The sequence below is a fragment of the Pagrus pagrus genome (genome assembly GCF_965226575.1).
Source record: "Pagrus pagrus genome assembly, chromosome: 3".
NCBI lineage: Eukaryota > Metazoa > Chordata > Actinopteri > Spariformes > Sparidae > Pagrus > Pagrus pagrus.
In genome coordinates this window covers 5671285-5697260 of record NC_140187.1, presented here as the reverse complement: position 1 = coordinate 5697260, position 25976 = coordinate 5671285, and the positions used below count along the sequence as shown (strand labels likewise).

Sequence of the window (25976 nt, the reverse complement as noted above, 5' to 3'; positions counted from 1 at the left end):
TGCACACACACATATACTGTGTATGTACATATGTCATGCTTTTATTTACAAAAAGACTCAAATAGATTTCACAGCAGATGACATAATCCCTCTACACCAGAGATCCGGAGATTGCAGTCGTTTGATTTACAGCTCACTTGATCAGATAGGAGCTTCTGTGTCCGCCCTAGAGCCTACAACAGCCAATGAGTGATCATGTAGACAGGAGACCCGCTCTCTTCATTTTCTCCTGTTCTGTACCACTTACACACCAGCCTACAGATGATAGCATGTAAAACACTGCACTGTCATTGAGCTAAAACAACACTGGTGGGAGACAAGAGTGGAGTGTGACTGAATCAGAGACGGACTGTGGTTTCTTCACACAGAAATGAAACTTAAAACTTAAACCAGGAAATGAGAGTGTAGGAAGGAAGTGCAGCCAGCAGACGGATAAACAGTCTCACACAGCGAGGACACACAGACGCTTCTGCAGACACTCTGATCAGCTGAGCGAGGATGAAGATGAAGCAGGTTCATGCTCCTCTGGTGATGGCAGTGATTTCAGCACTGGTGAATGTAGCATCTCCAAAACCAACAGCAAGGTTGACAAAACCAGGTGAGCACACACAACAAAATGAATTTAAAATATATTTTTTTAAATACAATACACATAAATGACTTCCTGGTGAAATGTGTGTTGCTGCTATTGTCCAGTTATGCCATCGCAAATGAAACTGAGGGGCTACTGAAATTATAAAACAGAAAAAGAATAATTGTCAGGAACTGTTTTACAGTTCACTAACTGCTGGCCCCGGCCTACAAGTATGAAGTGAAATGACCTATTTTAAAAATTCTCAAAACAGTGCGCAAAGAGTGACTTTGTTACAGTAGGGAGAGTCAATGTAATACGTGACTTCTACTCAGGGATAGTGGTGACACAAAACCATCAGAAACAAAAGAAACCATTTTACTTCCACCTTATGATGTTTGTGTTGCAAAGCCAGTTTGGCTGCATTCAAATCTCAGAGTTTGACTGACACGCCTGTGTGTCGACATTTGTATCATTTTCAGTTAAAGCAGAAGTTGATTTCTCATACACTAACTGCAAAACATCAATTTTTCACAGCATTTATAGAGCTCCAAAAACCTATCAAAGAGACACACACACACACACTCATTGACCATCCCGCTGCCAAAAATACTCACTGGATCACCAAATGTGTATTAATCCACTGCAGGAAGTAGTCCCCAAACAAATGTACTAGTCTCTAATGTTACAGTGATGCTTGCGGAAAAACTATAGGAACCAGCTGTTTTAGAAAAATTACTGAGCATTTTTTTAAAATGAAAGCTATAAATTTACGATGTGTTTTTTAAACTTTTACATACTCAGTGGGAGGCAGAGGAGAGAAGACAGAAAGTATTGAAACGACCTACATGTTGCTGTTTTGGGTCTTTTTGAGATTTGTTGAAAATAACAAAAATGTAGTATGTCACCAAACTTCTAGTTAAATAATGTTACAAGACAATTCACTCTGATTAACGCAGTAGGCTATTGTGTTGTATATTATACCATGGACTGGGTGAATACTCAATTCTGATTGGCCACAGGTTGACATTATTAAATCTAATTAAATCTAGAGCTCCTCAACTAGTTCCAGTGAAGCAATGAGCTGTAGCATGTATCTTAAATTAGCATCATTGGCATCAAATGGCTTCAGACACCTCAGTGTTAGAAAAAAAGAGAAAAAAACATTTGTATATCTTATTTAAAACACTGTGTTGTCCATCAGTGCATCATCCTCTGAACACCACAGGATGGCGCCTGTCTGTCACACACAAGCTTCAAGAAGTAGCCTACACTGTCCCTCTGAACTCAAGCGATCATCTTACATACTATTCACTACCTCAGCTCGCTACTTCAGGCTGCGGCCGACAGTATGGACTATATTCTGTTTTGTGCAAACCTTGATATTGATTAAAGGACAGTGGCACAGATGGCTAGCTATTTAGTCTTGTTATTAAACGTACTGTATAATTATATTTATTGTTTGTGAACCGTAAGCAGTGTCATTGGCATTGAATTTTGCTAGCATAACGTGCCTCACATAACATTTCTAGCTAACAACTGAGACAAAGAGTTTAATGAGTTGTATCTAGTTGTATCTATGATTTGTCCTATTTCCTGGAATGGTGAACACGGTACGAGGTCATTTATTAGTCAATATACAACACAGGGTTGAGTAATGAAGTGAAAGCTGAGGGAAACTCCTTCATGCTACACAAATTACAGAACATATATACAGTTATTGTATACACATAGTACATCTTTTGAATCTGAGTCAGGGTGAATGTTAACAGCAGCAACAAGATGGTGATGATAATGTGGTCGACATCTTCACATCAAAAGTTCATCTGGGAAACACTGTCCATCCACTTTGTGTGCGAGCACTAAGCATTGATGTTATAAACGCAGAGTCCATCTCTCCTCGTCCAGCTGTAGTCCTGCACTCCATCAGCTCAAAACATGGTCCGGCCGTCGAGTGCAACAGCTTGATCTGAGATGTTGATGTCTGTGAGCACATCAACAGTCTCTGATTTCACATTGTTTTTCCAGCCTGAGTCCCATTTTGTGTTCATTTCCTTTTTCTGTGACCGGACATCAGCCAGCAGCCTTAAACTAAATGACTCTCTTCCTGCCTGGGGTTGCCAAGCAAGTAAGGTTGGATGGTCGATAGACACCGTGGGCCGTGATGTTCCCAAAGTCTACTGCACTTAATCCAAAACACCTGCTTTCTTCTTCAATGATGATGACAGTATTTCTTCCAATGGCAATGCGTGTTTCAACAATAAGGCCGAAGAAAAGGTTGGTTAAGAAACTAAAATGTAGCAAACTTGGAGGAGCTACTGGCTGCTGGACCTTTATGTTAATAAGAACCTTATAATTGCATAAGAACCTCATGGGATGGTGATGATTGTTCCAGGTATTAGTCAAACCCTCAGATGTTGCCACAGAAACAGGGTTCATGCTTGAGAAAAACGTAAAATTTTGATTGCAAACTTGCGTGTCTGATGGTTCTGGCCCCCACGTCATCCATTGATACCTGATAATGGACACTTCGTCGGGCATTACCCCTTACATATAAATGTGATATGTCATGATTAAAATCAAGCACATAAAACCCCGAAACATTTATAGGATGCATAAGTAAAAACATTTTTTTATATACATGCTGACATGTCTCCCTCTCTCTTTCTGCAGGACCTCATGGACTAAATTTAAACTGGAAGAAGTTCACTTTGTCTCGTTATAGTGGAGCTCCCAACACCACCACCAAGCGTCCCTACACCACCACCACAGCACCTTCTACTAGAGGTAAGTCTATTCACAAACTAGCCTTCATAACCAAACAGAAACACAATGTCAGGATATGAAATCCAAAATGTTGCTGCTATAAGAAGATATAATTTAGATTCTCGTGTGGAAGCAGAACAGGAACAGTGTTCCTCCGTCAAAAGGCTAGAATTATGTTCTTCATCATGTTCTCCAGATTAAAGCTGCATTTAGTGAAGTCTGACCACAGATAGACTGAGAGTATTTCATATGTATAATCATTTTTTATTACACTTGCCTTACTTAGCATGTGTTATCTTCTATGCTGGGCAGACAGCATTGGTCTGCAATTACCGCAGATCATAAACAGAGCAGAACTGGTATGGAGAACCACCAGAGTGAACAAATAATTCAAGCCAGATCAAGATTTTTATGACACAAGGTGATGGGAACACTACGCTTATTTTCCACAAGGGGCCACCAGAATCATCACAAGATTAAAATACATTTATAGGATGCATAAGTAAAAACCTTTTTTTACATACATGCTGACATCTCTCCCTCTCTCTTTCTGCAGGACCTCATGGACTAAATTTAAACGGGAAGATGTTCACTTTGTCCAGTTATAGTGGAGGAGTTTCATTCTATCCGCCCTCTTGGCCTTCCACTCCTTCCTACACCACCAGTCCCTACTACACCAACACCTCTCCCTACACCACAAAGCGTCCCTACACCACCACAAAGCATTACCCCACCACCACCGAGCGTCCCTACCCCACCACCATGCATTACCCCACCACCTCCAAGCGTCCCTATACCACCACCGAGCGTCCCTACACCACCACCAAGCGTCCCTACATCACCACCACAGCACCTTCTACTAGAGGTAAGTCTAGAAACACAATGTCAGGATATGAAATCCAAAATGTTGCTGCTATAAGAAGATATAATTTAGATTCTCGTGTGGAGGCAGAACTGGAACAGTGTTCCTCCGTCAAAAGGCTAGAATTATGTTCTTCATCATGTTCTCCAGATTAAAGCTGCATTTAGTGAAGTCTGACCACAAGGGGGCAGATAGACTGAGAGTATTTCATATGTCAAGTCATTTTTTATTACACTTGCCTTACTTAGCATGTGTTATCTTCTATGCTGGGCAGACAGCACTGGTCTGCATGACCGCAGATCATAAACAGAGCAGAACTGGTATGGAGAACCACCAGAGTGAACAAATGATTCAAGCCAGATCAATGGCTAGTGATGGGAACACTACCCTTATTGTCCACAAGGGGCCACCAGAATCAACACAAGATTAAAATACCCTTTAGCTGCTTTAAGTGTACAGTATATCTGGAAAATATTCATATTGAACATATGTGCCAAATATTTACCATGATATTAATCTGCTCTTGGCCACTAAATCGTGATTCTGATGTTTTTTATAGTTATGTTCAGACAAATGAAGCACTTGTTTAAAGCGGCTCTGTGGGATTTCTGTGTTGTGGTGGAAGCTGATACCAGCTGCATTACAAATTGTCCTTTTTTGTTCATGTTCTTAAACAACAAAACAACTGTGTCAATGTGTTTTTTACTTTGTCGACTAAAAGAGTTGATCACTTATGTCTACTGATCCCTGCAGGTGTGTCGGTGTGTCTGCGTTACCTCACCGACTATGTACAAACAAGTAACCCCAGAATCTTCACACTCAGTCCATCCAGCAGCCCTGTGCAGGTGTACGACAATCAAGCCTATGGTTATACACTAATCTCATATGGTTACAACAGACTGGACTTGAAACCTAGCATAAGCTTCTGGTCAAACATCGGACCGGACATCTGGAGCAGAGTCTGCCTCACCTTGGACTCCATGAAGAATGTGGCCCAGGTGTTTAGTGGCTCCAACATCAGCATCAGGAAGGTGATACCTGATCAGGTGAGAACAGAGGATATATATGCATACTGAACCAAACTTCTCTTGTTCAGCATGTTTGTAGCTTTAGCCTGATAATCAGACCGAACAGATAAATGAATCCTGCAATAATCCATGTCAGAAAATGGCTTTTTGACTACAGGTCCACCGACAGTTTAATGTCTTTAATCTTCATCATGTCTCTAATATCATATATCTGCTGTGTGTGTCCGTGTATGTGTGTGTGTGTGTGTGTGTGTGTGTTTTCAGTTTGTCTGGTCAGGTGAGCCTGTGATTGAATTTACAGGTTTTGATGGTCAGGTGACAGACGTCCAGGTGTGGGATTATCCTCTCAGCTACAGAGAAGTCTTCAACTACATGACCAGCGGTGTCCACGGGTATGTGTGTGTGTGTGTTTGCGTATGTGTGTGTGAGGTTTAAAACTGTTGTACAAACAATTAAAGTATCTCTTTGCCTTAAAAACTAGTTATTAATTAAGACAATACACAGCCAACAGTCGCATTAGTGACATGGAGATCTAGATTTGTAAAATAAACAAATAAAAACAGTAAAGGAAGGTAAGAAAATCAAATGAGGGGAATTAATGATGAGAGAATAATGATTGACACGATAAACCAGAATGTTACTTTACCAATAAATGTCATTTCCTATATACATTATTATTATAGTATTAATTAACTATTTGTTTTTCATTTTAAGGCCGTACCAGGGCTCTGTCCTCACCTGGTCCTCCATCAGCTACTCTCCCAGAGGAGACGCACTGTTGGAGGACGTCTATGAGTGGCAGGCCAAACAGCAAATCAGCGGCAGGAGAGGCCGTCAACCAAAGGGAGAGAAGAAGGCCAGAAAGTTCATTAATGTGGACAAAAGAGAAGAGGGAAAAGGAAATCAGCTTTAATGAAACATACAGAGGCGTGTGTGTGAAAAGCTGTATCCTCTGCTCTTCATCTTCATCGAGATTTCCTCAACAAGAATGATCATTTGAGCATTTATCCAATCGATAGTTAATCATTAATGAAATTCAAACATCGCTGATTTGATAAACGTATGTGATTATATTTCCAGAATGAACTTTTAATAACATCTTTGACTTTATATCGTTCTTTTCAGTGTATTTGTTTTTCCTAAAGTTCAGGTCAAACCCCCAACGTGCCCACAACATCTCACACTCTTTAGGGGTCGAAATAAATTACCACCCAGCTGATTTGACTGATTTTGTTCAGCTCAGTTTTTAGATTTGTAGTAATGATTTTGGTTTGTTACATTTTAAAAAGTGTAACGAAGCTTTACTGCTCTACAGGAGTTTGTAACTTCCTGGAAAACCATAAAAAATTATGACTCATCCTGCTCTCGGGGGCGTATGTTCATTTTTTGTCCAATAAACACTTTCTTTATTTTATGAAGCTGCTGTGTGTTTAAGCAGGTTTAAGCGTACGATTTAAGAACTTGTGTGCAGTTTTTAAGTGTTGTTCAGTTTCGCTATCCGTGTGCTCAAAATGGACACAATCATACAAACCTCAGTGAGAGAAAACAGGCAAAACCATTCATCAAAATGGAAGCTGTCTGTTTAATGACAAAAATAACCACCATGGTTGAAGTCATGTCAGCTCTTACTGTCAGTGCAGAACAGAAAATAAGCAAAATAATAATAAACAAATACAATCAAGGACCTCACCAAACCTGAAATGTTGCATGAAAAATGCCCTCTGATGCTATTCTCACAGCAGCCTTCTTGATAATTTGGTCAGAAACTCCAATGAATAAAAGAACAACTGGTTTTATTTTAACAGCTAGCTGGAAAGCTAACCAGCTGCTCACCACAGTACAAGACTTTGCCAACGTTAGGCTACCTAGTGCGAGCTAACACTAGCTAACGTTACAGGCTAAAATATTAAAATGTGGACCTATATTCCTCTGGATTCTATTTGTTTTAACATGTTTTTCCACTTGAAAACTGTGACATGAAGACGCTATGTAGTGCAGAGTTAGACTTCCCAAATATTCAAAATGGCCGCTGTGTGAATTTATTATAATACTGTAAAAGCAAAACAATGTCATGAAAGACAATCAGCAGTGAATATATTCCAAAAAAGCTTCAAGTTACAATAAGTTTAACAGAACAATGTGACTTCATTTTTGAATTTGCTTACAAAAACCCCAATAGGCCGTCATGTGAAACAATAGAGAGCAACTTGATGCCTCTTCTGGCTTCTTTTATTAAAACTTTAGTCCTTCAGGCCATAGGAGTGGTTTAGTGTAGTGGTTAATATGGCTTCAACAAACATTGTCAATGCAGCAAAATAATGTGTAGCTATGCAACATAATGGCTAAATGAGCTTGTATTAGCTTACATTGACATTTTGAATTTGTAGTGTCTTGTTTTTTTTTTCTCCAACAGCACTTGATTTACGTGTAGGTCAAATATTTTGGCACTTTGACCGAATAACGCCTTTAAAGTATTGTTAGCATTACTTAGCAACAGTTAGCTTGACAGCTACGAATGTTCTTCTGTCCGCATCAGCTGGCTGTTAGCCGTTACTCACTGACACCACTGGGTAGCCGCCAAAGCTAACGAACTAGCAACTGTCAGTTCTCAAAGGAAACAACAAGCTGACAAGATATAAGAGCCAAAGTCTCGCCCCTTCCCGTGGACCACCATGGGACCTTATGTCAAAGTATTACTGTTTGAATTGTGTCATGAATCACACGTATGTTGTTTGTCAATTTAAAAGATATTTTTTCAACCTCAGAGTCGCAGTTTGTCGTAAAACTAATGAAATATAAGACTGTGACGATACATAATTATACGCAGCAAACAGCCGCGTTAGTGACGTCGTCTCGTTTAACAGTCACCAAAACCTGTAACTTAAACCTGATAGAGTTGACCCCTGTATATTAGCAGCTCGCAAAACTTATATCAGTGTTTTTCTGGCAAACGTTGACAACGTAAGTGAGATATTCTCCGGATCAGTAAAGAGAAATGCTAAAACTTTTCCATTCCCATGGTGGCTGTTGGCAAACTAACTACAAATTCAAAATGTCAAGGTGTCTCAACAACATTGTAATTAGTCAAAGAAAGATAAATGAACATTATATTGAACAGTTCTTATTTATATCTCTGTATTTAGTAAGACATCTGTTTTAATACCAAAATAATTATTGTACATCTGGGCCGCTATTTTCACTTTACACCATTATGTACAAAACTCTTCATTCTCTACAGAGTGGAATACGAGAATAGCCCTCCTTAAAAAAACTCTACGTTGTTAAAATACGTTGTTTGTTTTTTTTTACAAATATAAAACTTACATGGTTGCCCAACAACCAGATGTCACAGGTTTTTCCACCAAACACATATTTTCATTATTTTTCTTTACAATTCTGCTCAACAAAAACAAAAAAAAAAGGATTTATATGACATGTGTTACAAGATGGCTTAAAAGGAAAATGACACAAAAACAACACAATCCATATGTCTGACAAAAAAGGTCCATTTAACATTTTGAAAAAAACTACAAAAACCAGAACCACAAATATTCTTCTAATAAGCCAAATTAATTTACAGTGTGAAGATACAAATTACCGTAATAAATTAAACGACCTGTTTAGTTGTTATTGCTGTCATTGTTCAGTATATGGTTGTGTTAATTCTTACAACGTTAGGTGTCAGGGAATGTTTATGTTTTCACATAACTAAGGCCTAAAAAGCTTTAAGATGAAGGATTTTCATTTCATTTCTTTAACCCCAAAATTGCTAGAACACTTTTTTTGTTTTGTTTTTGAACAATCGTAATAATCGATGATAATGACATTACTCTTTTCTCAACATCCACATGTGGCCTGTAATGGTCAAATGGTTTGTAGGGGAATAATGTAAGTCTGAAGTGGATAAAGCAGTAAAATTTGATGTCAATGGGCTAAAACATACAGCAAAATGATGCTTTGATGGACTGGGCAGTGCCAGTCGTCCCTTTTTTAGAACAGAGTTTGTTGGGTTTCTGTTATTTTAGAGGACTCTGTGACTTTTTGCAGGATTTAGTCTTAACGCATCTGAGAAACCAACTAAAAACAAACTTCAGATTATGTTTTTTGTCTGAAGGCAACACAGAGGATCCTGAGCAGGAGGGTCGTCAGAGTTCAGTTTCACGAGGTGCTCCAGCAGAAAGATTTTAGTTTAGTGTAAGAACAAACATTGAGCCGTGAGCAGCAGTGACAGAAGCACTGCTCTTAATATCTTTACAGGAAAACTCATTCATTCAGATTAACTCATTGTCTTTGGTTCTGCTCTCATTTTGTTCTGCTCTCATTCCTGTAAGGCACCAGCAAACCCAAAAAGCCGCTCCTGTTACATATCAGTTAAAAACGCCGCTGGCTGTAGTGTTGGGTAACGCACACAGGCCACCACAGAGTTTACTAAACACCGTGCAGCCACCAATCATCTGAAGGACCTCTCCTCAAAGCACGCTGGTTAATACATGCCTGGTTGTTAGTTATTAGACATTATTGCAGGAGTTTTCTCTGTCGGTTTGTGGAGGTGAACTGATGTGAGAGCTGGAAATTGTCATTGAATCTATCAAGGAGCTATGGAAGCACATTTGACCAAAATACAAAAAGAAGAAAATAGTTTGGAGTGACAGAAATAAAAGTGGTAAGTCAGAATTGTCATGTTATAATCATAATCAAGATTTATACGCCCCAATTATTAATGAGTAAATAATGTGGACAAGCCAAATTCAAATTATGATATAGTCGATAAAACATACATTTTAATTATGAGATTTAGTAAATCAGACTATTTTGATCTGGACAAAATTAAATCAGTATTTTCTTTACGAAGTCAAATTTTAAAGATTTACCAAGTTAGGTTTCTGAATACTAACTCCAGATTATTTTTATTTTAGTCCAAGTTATGAATTAATCTAGTATCACAAGTCAAAATCAAGATACTAAACATCCCAATACTAAAAATTGTATTTACTAAATCAAGCTTTTGACTTTTTAAATCAAAATTATAAAATTGGAATCCAATAACTTTGACTTACCAAGAACATTTTCTTTATTTTTTAAATCATTCTCAACTTATTTTCACTGGCACAAATGGGCTTCCATACCAAACTCAACATTTGGGGTTGCAATGCGTCGTCTCTGGTTGACATTTTGAATTTCTATAAGCATGTAATTGTTTAACTGCTGTCTGGAAACATACTGTACACACACGTCTTATTATAGGTGAAGCATGAAAAACATTGTAATGTCAGTTAGTTGTAATCGTCACGGTTCTATAATATGTGATTTATCTCAAATTAATGTACTCGTGATAATCAGGGAGGAAAATCTGAGACTGTTAAGGCTTAAATAATCTTGTCGTAAACTGTAATGAGGATTCAGGAATAGTATAATAATATATAAAACACTGTTAGTACAGCAACCACAGGCCATGCCCCACGTATATGTGTTTACATTCAGAGCAACAGATACCAGCACATGAGACTTTTACATCATCGTCTGTTTTCTCACCACATAATCACACATCCAGTCGCAGTCGAGAGAAACAAACGTCATCTGTGAGAATACAAACTCTCAAAATGTGTTACAACTATTGACCTTGCTTCACTTTTGTCACGCAACATGTCCCAAGTAGAAACCAGCCTCGACTGTCTCAGATAGAAATGTCAGCCGAGTCTGAAAGAGCAGCTTGTGAAGAGGGAGTGCAGGTTCATCTGCGTGTGCAAGTCATGTGTTAGTACCAAGCTTCATACAGCTGGAGCCACTGGAGACGTTTGATTTCATCACAAAATCAATGAGCTGAAAATATCCTCCTACAAAATGTTATACAGCACAAAATAAATCATAATCTTTTAAAGGAAAATCTCAAATGAATTAAGATCATAATTAATCCAATTAGATGACTTTTGCAGTGTGGAAGTCAGATTGAGTAAATACATTTCTTGTGTCACACGTGAGGAAAGTAGTATTGCGTCGAGCTCAAGTTTATCAAAGAGGTTTCACTATAAAAGCTCGTCTCTGCCAGGAAAAGAAAAGAAAAACAACAGATGAAATATTTAAAAATGGACAAAAATGAAAATATTCATGGTAAGTCAAAGTGAATGAATAAAAGCTGTCAGACTTCATGTTCATAATTCAAAAGTATTACTTTAACAATAACTCAAATTATGTACTCCGACTTCATTCAGTCTTAATTCAGGATCTCATATTTTTACATAAATCTGAGTTAGTGTCTCATAATTTTAACTTAAAAAAGACAAAAAAAAATGTCTTTAACTTAGTGTCCAAACATTTTGAAGCTTTTGAGTATTTTAGAAGTTGATGAAAATTAAAAGAGCACTATGTCGTTTCAGGGGGGGAAAAAAATCAATATCAGAAAGTTAATATTTACAATTTTAAGAAGGTAATAATCAGTTATATTTCATTGATATATTGCCATATAAACAACTCGTTCCCGGGGGGGGTTATTAAGAGAGCAGAGCACCTGTTGACCCTAGAAAGGTAGCCACTTTTCTTCCTCAAATCTACATAGTGCACCTTTAACTGTTCATTGGCTTCTGTTTTCTTTTTCTTGGCAGAAACAGGCCTCCACAGTTTCACAGTCCAGCACGCTAAAGACTTTCCTCAACCTTTGGGGGAGCTCAGTCAGTTGGAATAAAAAAAAAAGTGATTCAGAGTCAATTCAGTCTTCAGAAAAGTACAAATATGACAGCCCGCACCAAGATTTTTGAACATTTCAGGACAGTTTTGAATATTTCCTCAGATTGAGATCATGTGACGTGGTTACATGGGTGTGACCTGCTCCCACAGCACACCAGACAAGAGCCGATTACTGCATCGACGGTTATTACAGGGTCGCTGGTGCTTAATGCTCTGTGTGTGTGCGTTTTAACACTGTAGTAAAAATTAATCATAAAGCACTGCTTGGCTCTGCTCGGTTCAGTTTGTTTGCATAACTGTGTGTGTGTGTGTGTGTGTGTGTGAGAAGGGCACACTGGTCCGGTTAGTGATGAAGTGCACTTCTTTTAAAAACATTTCTTAAAAATGGAATAAAGTCAGTTCCACTGGACTGCAGCAGTCCGTCGTCAAGTTAAAAAAAGTGAAAATCAAAATGTCAAGAGGTAAAAATGCTGAGGGTCAAAGGTCAGCTGGGCTCATCTTCCTGCTCTTACCTCCAAGCTGATGATAAATCCTTTTGCACACAGGCCACCACAGGCTCAGACCGACCTTAAGTAGTGAGCTGCACGCTGAAAGACCGAAGCTGTGACGAATCAGAAATACATCAAGAGCTCCGTCCTTGACATAATGTCTCCTCGTGATTTTTAAATGCTCTTCCACCTTCTGAAAACCCTTCAGAGGAGTTCACGTCGTGCAGCTCCGGCCTGCTCCAGCTGGATGTTTGTATACCACATGATCACTGAGGGACAGATTTGGTCTGAAATCCACCGAGCTGCCACAGCAGCCGTTTGGGGGAAAAGATAATATAACTGAAGTTGGATGTAAATTTAGGGAAACAAAAATGCACCGTGTGCTTTCCACTCTAGACCAGACGAGGTCCTCAAACTGTGATCCAGTCTGAGTAAACGGGAGTCCATCCACATGGGAGCCACTAACCCCCAAACTTTAAAACAAGCTCAAACGTGGGTTAGAGTTGCAGACCGAGGGGTTACAGGTCAGGGTGTGGAGGGCTTGTGGAGGATGCCCTGCAGGTCCTCTGGTAAGGCCAGGATGACGGCCTCGATGTGGGCTCTCAGTTTGGCCACGGTCCCCGGACGCACCGGGAGCTGCTCCTTCTCCGCCTGAGTCTGCAGCAGAGAGCAGCAGAGTGTGAACATCAGTGTTATAATCATTATACACATTTTATTAGCGCTAATCATCTATTGTTTTAAATTAAATCCCTAGTGACACATTACAATTAAGCATTTCAGATCCAAATGCTGCAACTAGTAGATTTAAGATAATTCTGGTTTATTACAACTTTGGACTTATTTCCGTACTTCTGATGATCATTTCCATCAGTAACAGCAACAACTGTGATTAATCAGAAAGATGCAGAGTTAATGAGCCTCAGATGAGTTCGTACTGACCAGTTTGTCTTTCAGCTTCAGAACCAGGTCGACTGTCTCCACCTCAGAGTGCATCTGAACTCTCTGCTGCAGATCCTGAAGACAAACAGACACACACAGATACTAATGAGGATGAGTGATTCCCAGGCGTCATTAAATATGGGTGCATTAATTGGATTCTCAGCAGGAAACTCAGGAAGACAACATTACAAGTTGTCACACTCATTCCCTTTTCCCATCCCGCCTCACCTCCTCACAAAGCGCCTCAAGGTGCAGAGCCTCCAGTTTCTGGGTCATCTCTCTCCTCCTGTTGCGGAACCAGCCGTCAAAGTTGGGAGACTTGAGGAAATGCCTTCAGACGCAAAGAAAAACACACGTGATGCTCGGGATAACGTGCATTTATACAACACTGATCAACTATCGTTCTGCATGGCTTTACTATGATTAAACTCAACACTTCCTGCTGATGTTTGATCTTAAAATACTACCAAACAGGAAGTCAATTTGCCATTTGAGCCTATGTTTGAGGCCTGTTTTTCTCTCCATTTACCTCCTGGCTTTTTTTCAGCTGGATTATATGAAGTGTGTGTGTGTGTGTGTACCTGTAGAGTCCTATCCAGTCTCCTTTCAGTCTGGATGTGAGCTGAGGTCCAGCCTTCTCCAGCGTCTTCATGAAGTCCTGCTGGATGAACGGTCGCAGTTGAGGAGGACTCTTCCAGGGACTGATGGACTTCTGCAGGGGCATCAGACTGGCCACGTACCGCTCCTGTAACACACAAACACACGCTCACCGAGTTATTATTTCAGGTCGACCCTGCGGCAGCACTGACCGAACACAGGAAACACTTGATTTAGAACGGTGTTTCTCAGCATGGGGGTTGAGATCCTTTAGTGGGGCCCAAAGATGACTAATGATGGAGTATTTTGTTACCATCATCGGCCCTGCTCCTATCATGGATGGTTAAAAAGGTGACATTGGGACACACAAGCAGCACCATATCACTATGAGACCATCTTAATTAACAAACAGATATAATAATTTTAAAAAATCATTGTTCGCTACCAGAGGAATGATGAAGCTCTGCGTCAATTCTAAGAAGTAGCGCCGAAGAATTGCATTCTGGGCCGGCGAGGGTCTCTTCTGTTGAACGCCCTGAAAAACAACCAACCAAAAATTAAAAAAGGACTGAAGTGCATCGCTCCACTCATTCAATAAAAGAAGTGAAGTGATGTGCAGGACATGGAGGTCTTACCTTCTGAAGCTGTTTGATGATTTCTTCATCTTTGTTCAGATACGGCTTGTATGCAGTGTACACACCTGCAACACACACACACACACACACACACAGATGAAGAAACAGAAGCTGGTCTGACAGTGACTGAACAGCTCCCTCTGGTGGAGAATCTGCGGCCTCATAAATGTGAATGTGAGCTGCAGCTTTGTGAGGTGCTTCACATGACAAAACAATGAAGTATTTACCAGGTTTAGAGTCCAGAGTTTTGAGGTTTTTCAGTTTCTTGACTTTCATCTGCTTGGCCATCTCTCCTGAGAGGAACCGACAGATGGAAAGAGGAAACATTAGATAGACGGTTCAGGTAAGTTTCAGTTTCTGCGTACAGTGTACATCTCTGGGGGTTTTCAGTTGTCGTTAGCTGCATTAACATTTGTCTTTTATAAATGAAAGACAAGCAACACATTTTAAAACTTCTTGACTTGTAGCGTTGTCATCTACCTGCTTGCTTCATGTCTCCGATGCGGATGATGTGCGGCCAGTGCTGCAGGGTTTTAGCAAAGAAGGGATTGGTCACTCCCAGAATGACTGAGGGCCTGTAGAAAGAGACGAGAACAGAGAGACGGATCACAGCTGACTCTGCAATAACTTCAGCAAATACTAACAAATATCTGTGTGTGATAACAGGAACAAGGAACAAACAGCACTCACGGAGCCTGAGTCCTGGTGGTGTACTCCTTAAACTCGCTGTCGTGGATGGTGAAGTACGGCCGGAAGTCACTGCAGTAACGCAGAGGAGAGATACAGCTGCAGAGAGGGAGACAAAGACAAGAGACAGAGACATCTTAATGTTTGAATAACTTCCATGTGGCTTTATGGACAGACAGCTGCAGTTTAACTAAATACAATCAGCACTGATAGAAAAGAAAAATGAAACAACGTTCACCAAGAAAGCCCAAAACTTAAAACTGAGATCATGATGTGAAACATGGGTGGACTCAGGATGTTTGAGATCTGCTGGAAAGGCATCCAAGAAGGCATTTTCACTGTGATTACCCCCTCGGTGTTCCCTCCGAGTCCACCAGTGAGGTGAACTGCTACATTTAGCTGTACTAAAGACACATGAAGACTTGGTTCTGGACATTTTATACACACTGAAGTTGATTAAACTTCAAATTTGCTGTAAAATGTCAAGCTGCTGGCTCAATGGCCTGCCCCGAACCCTCTCCAACTCACCTGACCAATGCCAGCACAGTATCTGATGATTCTGCTGGCGACGGCGCCATGACAACGAGTGCCTCCCCTAGCAACACCAGCTCCCACAGCATCTGGATGTGGAAGAACACTGGGTAGAAACACCTGGAGACAGAGAGAGAGAGAGAGAGAGAGAGAGAGAGAGAGAGAGAGAGAGAGAGAGAGAGAGAGAGTGTAAATTCAAGGTTTAGAGAGAATATAGGACTGTTTCCTTCCCTACCAAAACACAATATGGTGACATTAGTGTTAGTATAGCTTTAGTTCAGTGGCCAGTTACAATAGTTATTAGTTATTGTCTGATTTCGCAGCACAAATTTTACTGACAGAACAAATAAATACAATTTCTTTGCTCTGCTGAATATTTATTTTGGACTGGGAGTACACAGTAAGCATTAGTTGTCCAAGATGGCGCCCACCATGGCAGGCATCTTTGCTAGCTCCACTCTTGAACACCTTGTTTTTTTTTTTTATATTTGTATGTACTACTATATGTGAGTTTTTGCACAGAATTTCATTGATTGAACTGATATTTTAGATCTGTATCGATATTTATTTTGTATGATACTGTGCATTTGTATTTTACTGTACGTTGGTACTGATAACGGCCATTTTATCACCATGATATACATATTCTGTATATATTCATAACTTGTGTTTTCAGCATTTATAGTGAAAGGCAAAGGAAGAATGTCACTGTGGAGGGAAACTCCCTTCTTTAACTCTGCATATGACAATAAAAGCTTTGACCTGACTTAGTTTCCTTCTTCGACTTTACACACAAACGAAGCCGGAGGTGTTTTTTGTTTCCAAATACTCCTGATAAGGTCAAACACCTCTGTTAGTTTGCTTTATACTGCTGTTTTTCATTAGTCACATCCAGTTTTACGGTTTTCTTTCTGGCCTGTTTCTACTTCAGGAGTCCTTTCAGAGCTGCCTGAGAGCAGAAGAAACAAAGCAACCTGAATGTGAGCAGGAGGTGGCTCTTGTCCTTTTTTGACCTGAATGCAGAATATGCAAATGAACACAGCAGGGTGACAGTGCTGCGACAAAAACAGTAAAACTGACCTTTTAACAGTGACCATGACTATTCATGCAGGTCACGCTGACCCTGTGGAGGAGTTCTGTGAATAAGGACACCAACTCTACAAGTCTACAGTTTTAGTTTTAGAAACACAAACTGAAAACTGCAATGAAGGTAGGTAATCTTTAGGAGAAAAGATGTTTTTCCTCACCAAGCATCAGCATGTTAAACAGAGGATAACTACTGCAATACCACCACTGAACAGCAGGTGGGGACAGAGCGTGACACAGACACGTGACTGCAGGTCTCACCTGAAGAGGTCGACTTCATGGATGGTTGGGAGCACGATGGACACCTGACTGTCACTCTGAAAAAACAGACACACAAACAGTAATCACATGTTCAGTTTATGTTCACACACGTCACGTAAAGATTAATACACAAAGACAAATACTGAAGAACAACTTCTTCACTTAGAAAACACTTCTTTTTACGCGTGCGAGTATGATTTTGTGTGTGATCACCTGCCCGGACTGGACCAGCTGTGAGGTTCCTGGTTTGTCGTAACAGGTTGGGATGCGAACCTGCAGCAGCACACAATTAAACACTCATCAGCAAACAGTTAAACACAGATTATTACTCTGAATATTAACACCACACTGCTTCAGCTCGCTTATATCACAGATCGGATGATAGTGAAAACGTTAGTTAGTTTTGTCCGCATGATTGTTTGCACAAGGAGAGAACACGAGTCATGAGTCACTCAGTCGTGGTATTTTGGGCATCCTATCACTTGTTTATGCTCCAAAATATGATAAAAATGTTGTTGACACAGTACAGTGTACTTTCATGAGGGTGGCTTTGGTTGTGGTTGTGTTCTGAGCCGTGTTTTCCTTCAGCAGAACAGGACCTTAGTCCAGTGATCCCAGTTCACCAGTGGTCCCACAAAGCCTTCTGAAAAATCTGCAAAACCCTGGAGGGTTGTAAAGCCACGTTTTTGTTAATTTATCAGAAACTATTAAAACAGAAATTATCGTTGGATTTTTTAAAATTTTGACAACCATGAGTAATGTGAGACAAATGCCTACGTCAGGAAAAATGACCATATTCAAACTTAACGTAGTGATATTTAATCAAAATCACGTTGTGCAGTGTCACTTGCTCAAAAGTTCGACTGCTTTGTTGCAGTAAATAATTTGGATGATGCAGCTGTGCGGTGTGCAAGCTGCTTTTTGTCTCATGATCGTGCTCCATCCACAGAAGTCCAGGAACCGCCTCTTCCTGTGCTTCAGAAGGGTTAAAAGAAACTCAACAGGATTTCTCCTGAAGGACATTCTGACTTGTCAAACGCAGGTGTAACTAATTACATTAACATTACCTGCAGGGCCCAGCCGAGTTCATGAGCCGTCGCTAATGTTATCAGTTGCACCTGTGCCTTACCTGCCCTGACACGTCAAAGTGACACATCTACTTGTCTCCACTCATTCAGTGTGTGTGTTCGTGTGTGTGCGTGTGTTTGAGTACCTTGATGACCACGCCCATGATGGGCAGCGTGAGGATTCGTCCAGGATGGGGCGTCGGCCAGCGGTCTATATCATTACAAGCTGTCAATCAACAACAACAGCGATCTGAATCAGAATTCACTCTCGACAGAGCAAAGCTCTCACCATGAGGCCACACACAGTTAAGAAAGTTCATCCACACTCAGCTGATAGTCTAATACAACTGCCCTGCAATAAATCCTTCTTCCATGAAGTAGGGAATGTATATTTCACTGGGACAACACTAGACACGCTGATTCAGGCTTTGTTGAAAGTGTTTCAGTGAGATGTTGAGGGAGGAGTTAATTTATCCGATCTTAACTGGAATTACAAAGAAGTTTACAAAAGACAAGAGATGAATAAATCCCTCCACATCGACAGTTTTTGTTAATTTGTCCAGGTTTTGAGAGATCTGAGATTTCTGCCTTCAACACAATACAATGGAGGTTAACAATAATAGAAAAATGTCAGTGGAAAAACAGAAGAGCATCACATCTCTCCAGAAACAGATTTCTTCTCCTGATGAACTCCCAAATTACATGGTGGATAGTTGTAAGAGGGACCATTTCTTCAGTGGAAAGTAGCTAAAATTAAAACTGTCAACAGTGTTTTGAGGATTATCTGGAGTTAAAGGGACGCTGTTTCTGGAAAGTTTCTGTGGATTTTAGAGACAGACAGAGACAGACAGGTAGAGACAGGTGATCAGACGTACCAGCCTCCAGACAGGGCTCCTGTTTCTCAAAGTATTCTGGAGCCATGATCTTCAACAGGGAGTGGAAGAAGGTCACATAGGGCAGCTTACTGATCAGGACCAGAGACTGAAAGAGAGACACGAGAACATAATTAAATATGACATCAGTGATTCCTGTTAAACCTCTGACCACTGAGCCTTCCTGTAAGATGTTTGATATTGTAATGTGAGGAATATACTGCATACTGATCATTATATATTTCAGTATTGATTATTCTCTCAGTAACTTCTCTATAAAATGTTTTGTTTGGGACAAACAGTCCAACACCCAGAAACATAGTTTTTGTTGTGTTGAGGGTGAGCTGCAGTCTGACACTGACCTTCTGGAAGTATCCTCTCTTCAGGGATTTGTCTCGCACCTGACGGAAGTACACGTAACCATAGTAATGGCCCTGTTCCCTCTGCAACACACACACACACACAATCAGATTTTTAGATCATTTAACCAGACTCGGTATGTATATTGCTGTGTATCTATATGTGTTGTGTGTGCGTGAGTCACAACCTTCAGACAGGGCGGTGCGTCCCGGTCGGTGGTTTCCAGGAAGCAGCCCAGCGACGACTTCCTGTTGGAACCCTGACGGAAGCGGAAACAGAACTGGGTGTCGCCAAGGCAACCTGGGAACACAGCAGAGTGACGGTGTAGTTACCATGGGAACACAATGCCTGACTTTTTGCCTGTGACATCGTTAAAATACATATTAAGATCAACAGGTGACACAACAGGTGAAAAAAATCATTTCATTATGAGATTCGGGGCAATTATTCCACCACAACATGATTAAAACCTCTGTTTCAACTGTTTCAACAATCCTGGCACAATTGTCTTTGCTTTAGCCTGATCAACATTAATCCCAAAATTTCAATTTCAAACCAAAGGAGCTTGGGTTGGAGTCAAAAACGCAGCTTTATTTACAAGATCTTTTTTCTAAAAAAGGCCAACTGCCTCGTCATCAGCGAACATCAGCAAAAATGACCTTCAGCCTCAATTCTCTTAAATCTATGGGTAAAGTATGAAGCAAAAATAGAAGTGTACACGAACATCCGAGCCAAAAAGGGGCAGGTGTTGATTCAAAAGTGAGCAAAACATACAGACAGTTTAGACTGAGTCTGATGAAGAGCAGGTTTGCTCAAAATGTCTACTGGTGCATTAAATTATTAGGATATTGGAGCTGTGCAGTGTACGAGCTGCTTTTTAGATCATGTTTAATTATGGAGCAAACCATTTCACGGCTGCTGGACAAACTTTTAGACTGTTTATGAACTTTTTATAAGCTGAGCTACACATACAACCACCGAGTTGATATTTTGCTTTGACTTGGAGGTATTTTCAATTTGCAGCAGTTGGCTCTTCGGTGTCTTCCTGGTTTCCTCCTGATTTTTAAACAAACAGGAAGAGGAAGCAAAAAAAAAAAAAAAAAAGAGGAAAAAAGGAAGTGCACGATGAAGCACCGACCAGCCTTTAACCCCCACGTGACCTCTGCACATTCTCCAGCAGACACGCCAGAAGAGTTTAAGATATTTCAGATAAAACACATACAGACACACACACACTTCCCAAAGCTCTGCCAAGACTCCATGACATCATCTAGTCGGGTTGCATTCAAGACTACCGAGCATGAAACAGGACATCAGTAGCTGAAGTCTCAGTCTGAATCGACCCAACAGGCTCCCAATTGTCTTCATTTTATTTCTGTGTTGACCTTAATTAGAGTGTGTGGATACTGTGATCAGCATTTTCTGTGTCTGAGGTCTGAGGACCCCGTTAGCAAAAAAGAAAGTGAAGAAGAAATCAGGTCGAGGAATTCACTTGATCATCACAGACAGAAAAGTCAGAAGTTTGGAGGAACAGCGGCTTTATTTCCAGGAATCACAAGATAATTGATTTGTTAATATTATTCTTTAGCAGCCCCACTGCTGACATACAAAAATATAAAGAGCTCTACTTTGTAACAGTGTAAGACACTTGTGTCATGTTATAATTCAGACCTTAATCTGGCTCATTTATTGCTTCGATGGTTAAAGCTCAGTTGGTTTTATGATGTTTCATGTCTGCTGGTTTGAGCTCTGTTTAACGACCTGATCAAAACTATAAAACTAGCTAACCATAAACTTTTATTCTAATTCTGTCGCCTTTTTGGTCCCATTCCTACAGCTGAGAATCAGCACTTCACTGCTGCACTTCACATCCTGTGTGCTGCAGTTCAGACAACAGATGATGGGCTGCTTCTCCTTTAAGAATGCACTTGAGGTTCCTGACCTTCATAAAAATCAAGTAAATTAAAGACAAATGATACCAGCTCTGATCAAGATGTGAGACTGAATTATGTGAGATAGAGAGAGAGAGAGAGAGCTGCAGGTGTAGCGTGTTGTCTCTCTCTGACACACACCTACAGTATATATTTATCTACCAGCCCTGTAAGCATTCTGTCCTAATCCTGTCGTCATCCTGAGGGCAGCAGGGACGTCAGCTCTGCTGACTCACAGTCAACACAGCCACACACCTGCAGACACACACATCATTTCACAGAGGTGTGTGTTCACATGTGCGTGTAAAACAATCCCTGCCGCACTTTATCCTGACCTCAGTGATACATTGATTGTTCAGAAGTGTTTGATAGCTTTTCTAAATGGTCTCAGACTGTAGCTGCTGAGCCAAACAATTATAATTTAAACAAAAATTAAAGGCAACCAGTGAAACCAAAGCTTCAAGGTGAAGTTTCAGAATCACAATGACATTTGTAATATTGCAAATAGAGTTGCAGCAGTGCACCGATTCCGGCTAAACTGTTTAGCTATTATCATGCAAAGTTTATATCAAGTTTGTCTGTCAGGACGTAGTAATGTGTGAAATTATAATAAAGTGTTTGTTCAACCAAAAAGAAAACATTCGGTTTCCGTTCCTTTCAGGGTGACTATAACTGACAGTAATAATAATAATTGTGTAATAACGTACACCATGATAACATGTCTGGGATTGTTATTTTACTGTGAAAATATCTTGTTGTTGCATCCATAATTATGAACTACTAAAAATCCAGCACTACAATATAATCTTGGTCAACAGTATGTTGTGTTGTTCACTGTGTTGTCTGAACAGTAAATAATAAAAATGTTATATTGTTGTTTGCTTCTCTATCTAGCTCTCTTTTTTAATTCTTCATGCAACTACTGTGTCTTTTTCGAATGTAGGACAGAGATCAACACTTCAACTGTGGCTTTTCTGAAGCGCTATTATTCTTTTGCCTTCTGATGTGGTCGGCTAGCACGTCATAGGAACGAGCGGTTTTGTTGCATAACCCGTCTTTTAATCTGACATGTCAACTTAAAATCAAGCTGAAGTCTTCACATTGGTGTCTGAGATGTCAGATGGAAGTTTAAAAGGCTGCGACGGGACACTGACCTGAGTTGGAGTCAGGAAAGGAAAGGTAGCAGATGCTCGTTTTCTGTAAGAAAAAAGATTTTGATTGTTTTTGTCCTCTTTATTGCGTCATCTCAGGTTCATGCAGTCATTCAAAAAACAAACGCAAATGACAAACAACAGACAGCAATAGGAGATTAACGATTATCATTATGATGAATATGCAAAATATTACAGCATGTGATAACTTTATTTACAAAAAGAATATATATTATATATCTTTAAAATTAAGTCTTTTATTTAAAAATCCCACCCAGTCAGTCTGACTCACCTCTTTCTCTGACAGTTTGGAATGATGAGGATAAATCACCTGAAAGACAAATGAACCGAGTTAACACACAGCAGCATTTACAACACACAACATCAGCACAAGTGTTTCAAACGTCTTAACCAACATGTATCCATCTGTCTGATGTCACTGGGTCCACTACTCTCTGTAAGTGCAATCTGCCATTTTGCTTCACTTGATTTTGTCACGATTAGCAGTCAACATATTAAAATATACCAATATTATGAATCTCGTGATGAGGTATTGGGTTAAAACTTGTTACAAAATTTCAGATAAAGAGTTTACAAGTAGTGTGGATTGATGCACTGTAAAGTTCAGCTATAAATAAAATCTTGATAAAACATCTATGACCAGGTTTTGACTGAAATTAGTCCATGTAGTGGACAAAGTATTGAAAATATTGAAAAAGTACTAAAGGTTTAATGTCTGATCATAATTGCCGTCTTGTTAATCAGATTTTTGCAGTAGTACTTACTGCTGCAAAAGTAGCTGCAATGATAAGTCAACCAAGCGATTATTTAATCAGAAAATTAATCAGCAACAACTTTAAACGGTAAATAGTGTTTTGAAAACGTCTGTAAACCCCACAGCCATAACATTTTGCTGACACGCTCTCCTTGGAAAGGAAACGGATATTATTCAGTCAGAAAATGAAAATGACAAACTGCTCTAATCAAAAACGAAAGCAGGCTCTGCGGTCTTTGTGTTGCTCAGCTGATAAGAGAAAGAGAAAGTCTGGCAGGAGTCTGAACCTACGTTAGTGCATACTAAAGGAGCACTATGTAGTTTTGGAGAAGAAATGCAAACTCAGACAATATTAATGAGGTAATAATACAAACTTAGAAATATTTACTTCATCCATAACCTAATAAACAAGCCGATCTCACAGGAAAATAAGGTTCTCAGAACACAGTTTGAAGCTAGAACGGTGGCAGGGTCCGCCACATACAAACAAAGTAGAACAGTATGAAATTGTGTTGTCCTTTAAGGTCAGTTTGTTTATTCGGCTTACGTAAAAAACAAAGAGTTTGTTTATCTAGTTTGAATTAAAAAGAAAAAATGAGTCGATGAAGATCTTTCTCTTCTGATGAACATTTCTGCCCCAGAACAACAGAGTGCTCCTTTAACACATGCAATGTTTGTTCAAAGTGTCTTATCAGCTTGTTGATTCTGTCTCCACAACTCATGTTCAGGATCACAGGTGTGTGTTGTTAGCTTTGGTGACCAACAGTGGGATTGTTTGAGTGTGTGTGCGAGTGTGATGGAGACTTTTAGCATCCATGAAAAGGAGAAGCTGAACTGATGATGCTGGAACAGACTAACTCCAGGAGAGAAAGCACACACTGGTCACCTTGGCTACGATAAACAATATCCAGTAACGGACTCGCTGTCCTACAGTAAAACTAAATATACTGCTGTTTTAGTGGCACGTGTGAGTAAACATGTCCACACTGGTAGACCAAGTAACAGCTAAACAACGGACCAAACACACAGCTTCACTGAGAGGTTTGTGTGCTCCATTCCAGGAAATAGTCCGAGCCTTCCATAACTGCTAACTTAGGCACATTTCAGCTGCACTGTAGTGGACTTTCATGCCCCGGCTGTCCCCGGCGGATCCCTCTGCCTCACCTCCACCGCTTGTCCCAGCTCCAGGTCGAAGCCGACCACGCAGATGCAGTGCAGCCATGCGGAGAAGCGGTCCCAGGGCAACAGAAGAGCCTCCTCCGGCTCATCGTCGCCTCCAGGCCCGGGAGGCAGAGTTATCTCCTCGGCCGGAGAGATGCTACTAGCGTCCTGGTCGTCCAGATCCTCCGGCTCTTCGACCTGCTCCCCCAGCTCCTCCGGGCCTTGCAGAGCCATGGTGACGGCCCGACACGGACACTCAGGCGCTCTGGAGAATGTTATCGACTTTCTAATTAAAGTTTACCGGGATTTATAGTTAGTGTCCCTCGGGTCACAACAACAGGAGGCAGGCAGCGGTACAGAGAGTAGCCACTTAGCTAGCACAGCACAGGAGCAGGAGCGTACGTACGACGTGATGACGAGACGTGCAACGTCCTCACGTAAGGCCGTCCCTGGCACTGAGTTGTATTCAAGTCCAGACAGAGTTCCGGAAACTACAGTGTGGGAGATAATTTTCTCCAGGAAGTGAAAAAAAATGAAAAGTTAGGAATGATTAAACTGAAAATACTACTGTTTATAAAGATGACAGTAAATGTACCTTGTAATCTTTTGAAAGTATGAGATATTAAGTCAAACTATTGACTTTCTAAGTAACGATAATGAGACAAGTCAAGCCCTTTAGAGAAAGCCGAAGTCAAATTCTGACATTTGAACTCAAAACTATGACAAAAGTAAACATTCTGGATTGATCATTACATATAATATAAGTCTAAAGCTGTGTCTTTTTAAGTCAAAACTATGAAATATCAAATCAAAATTTAGATTTTCATAATATTTAGATATCAAGTCAAATGTGCAAGTTTCACTTGCTCAGTGAGTGACTTTTTTTTTTTTTTTTAACCTAAGAATTACATACTGATGGACTTTGTTCAGCCCAAACTACTGTAGTATATAAAAACAAACTGTCATCAAAGTCACATTATGATTTCTGACTTGAAGTTTTTTAACTGAATATGAAAATTGTGATGCACAAAATTCCCACTAATCACGACTCTTATCGTAATCATAATATCTGTTGTCAAATATCACAATATTGTTTTTTGACTGTATCATGCAGCTGCTCGTATTTACTGTAAAGTACTTTGGCACCTGCTCTGCTGGATCTGCATTCTGCCCCTTCACACTGAGTGTAACTCACATCATTGGATGAATTACTTCTTCAATTACAGCCTGACTCTCAGGAACAAGGCAGTAAATCAGCTTTATCTAAATCCTTTAATAGCTCTATCACTGAGCAAACAGATGGATGAAACAGTGTGGGGGTGCTCACAGAGGGAAGGGGTGCAGCCTCCGTTGACCCAAGCTGTGACACAAATCCACCTTATTAAAGGTAAGCAGATAGAAGAGGAAAAGACGTTGTTTCCTTTGGCTTAGGATGCAATTCAATCAGATTAATTTACAGAAATGTAGCTTATGTTTGTTAAATAACTTTAACTGTATTACTGTAAAATGATATTAAATATATTACTA

The 25976-nt window shown here is 40.1% G+C and overlaps 2 protein-coding genes across 2 annotated transcripts; one reads left to right on the top strand and one right to left on the bottom strand.

Moving 5' to 3' along the window:
- Positions 1-464: 464 nt before the first annotated feature.
- On the top strand, positions 465-6641 carry LOC311254716 (uncharacterized protein). Its single transcript, XM_084348626.1, has 6 exons — positions 465-598; positions 3245-3358; positions 3894-4202; positions 4953-5245; positions 5492-5619; positions 5942-6641. The coding sequence occupies exons 1-6, from the start codon at positions 499-501 to the stop codon at positions 6138-6140; spliced, it is 1143 nt and encodes a 380-aa protein (XP_084204752.1). The 5' UTR covers positions 465-498; the 3' UTR covers positions 6141-6641.
- A 148-nt stretch (positions 6642-6789) lies between these two features.
- On the bottom strand, positions 6790-24861 carry dennd6a (DENN/MADD domain containing 6A). The gene is made up of 19 exons (XM_084348602.1): positions 24453-24861; positions 22806-22844; positions 22517-22559; positions 19619-19731; positions 19434-19514; positions 19075-19180; positions 18346-18425; positions 17346-17405; positions 17133-17188; positions 15783-15905; positions 15258-15353; positions 15048-15142; positions 14795-14860; positions 14568-14632; positions 14378-14467; positions 13917-14080; positions 13564-13666; positions 13336-13410; positions 6790-13053 (listed from the first exon to the last, which is right to left on the bottom strand). Exons 1-19 carry the CDS (start codon positions 24681-24683, stop codon positions 12922-12924), a joined length of 1818 nt encoding a protein of 605 aa, XP_084204728.1. The 5' UTR covers positions 24684-24861; the 3' UTR covers positions 6790-12921.
- Positions 24862-25976: the final 1115 nt, after the last annotated feature.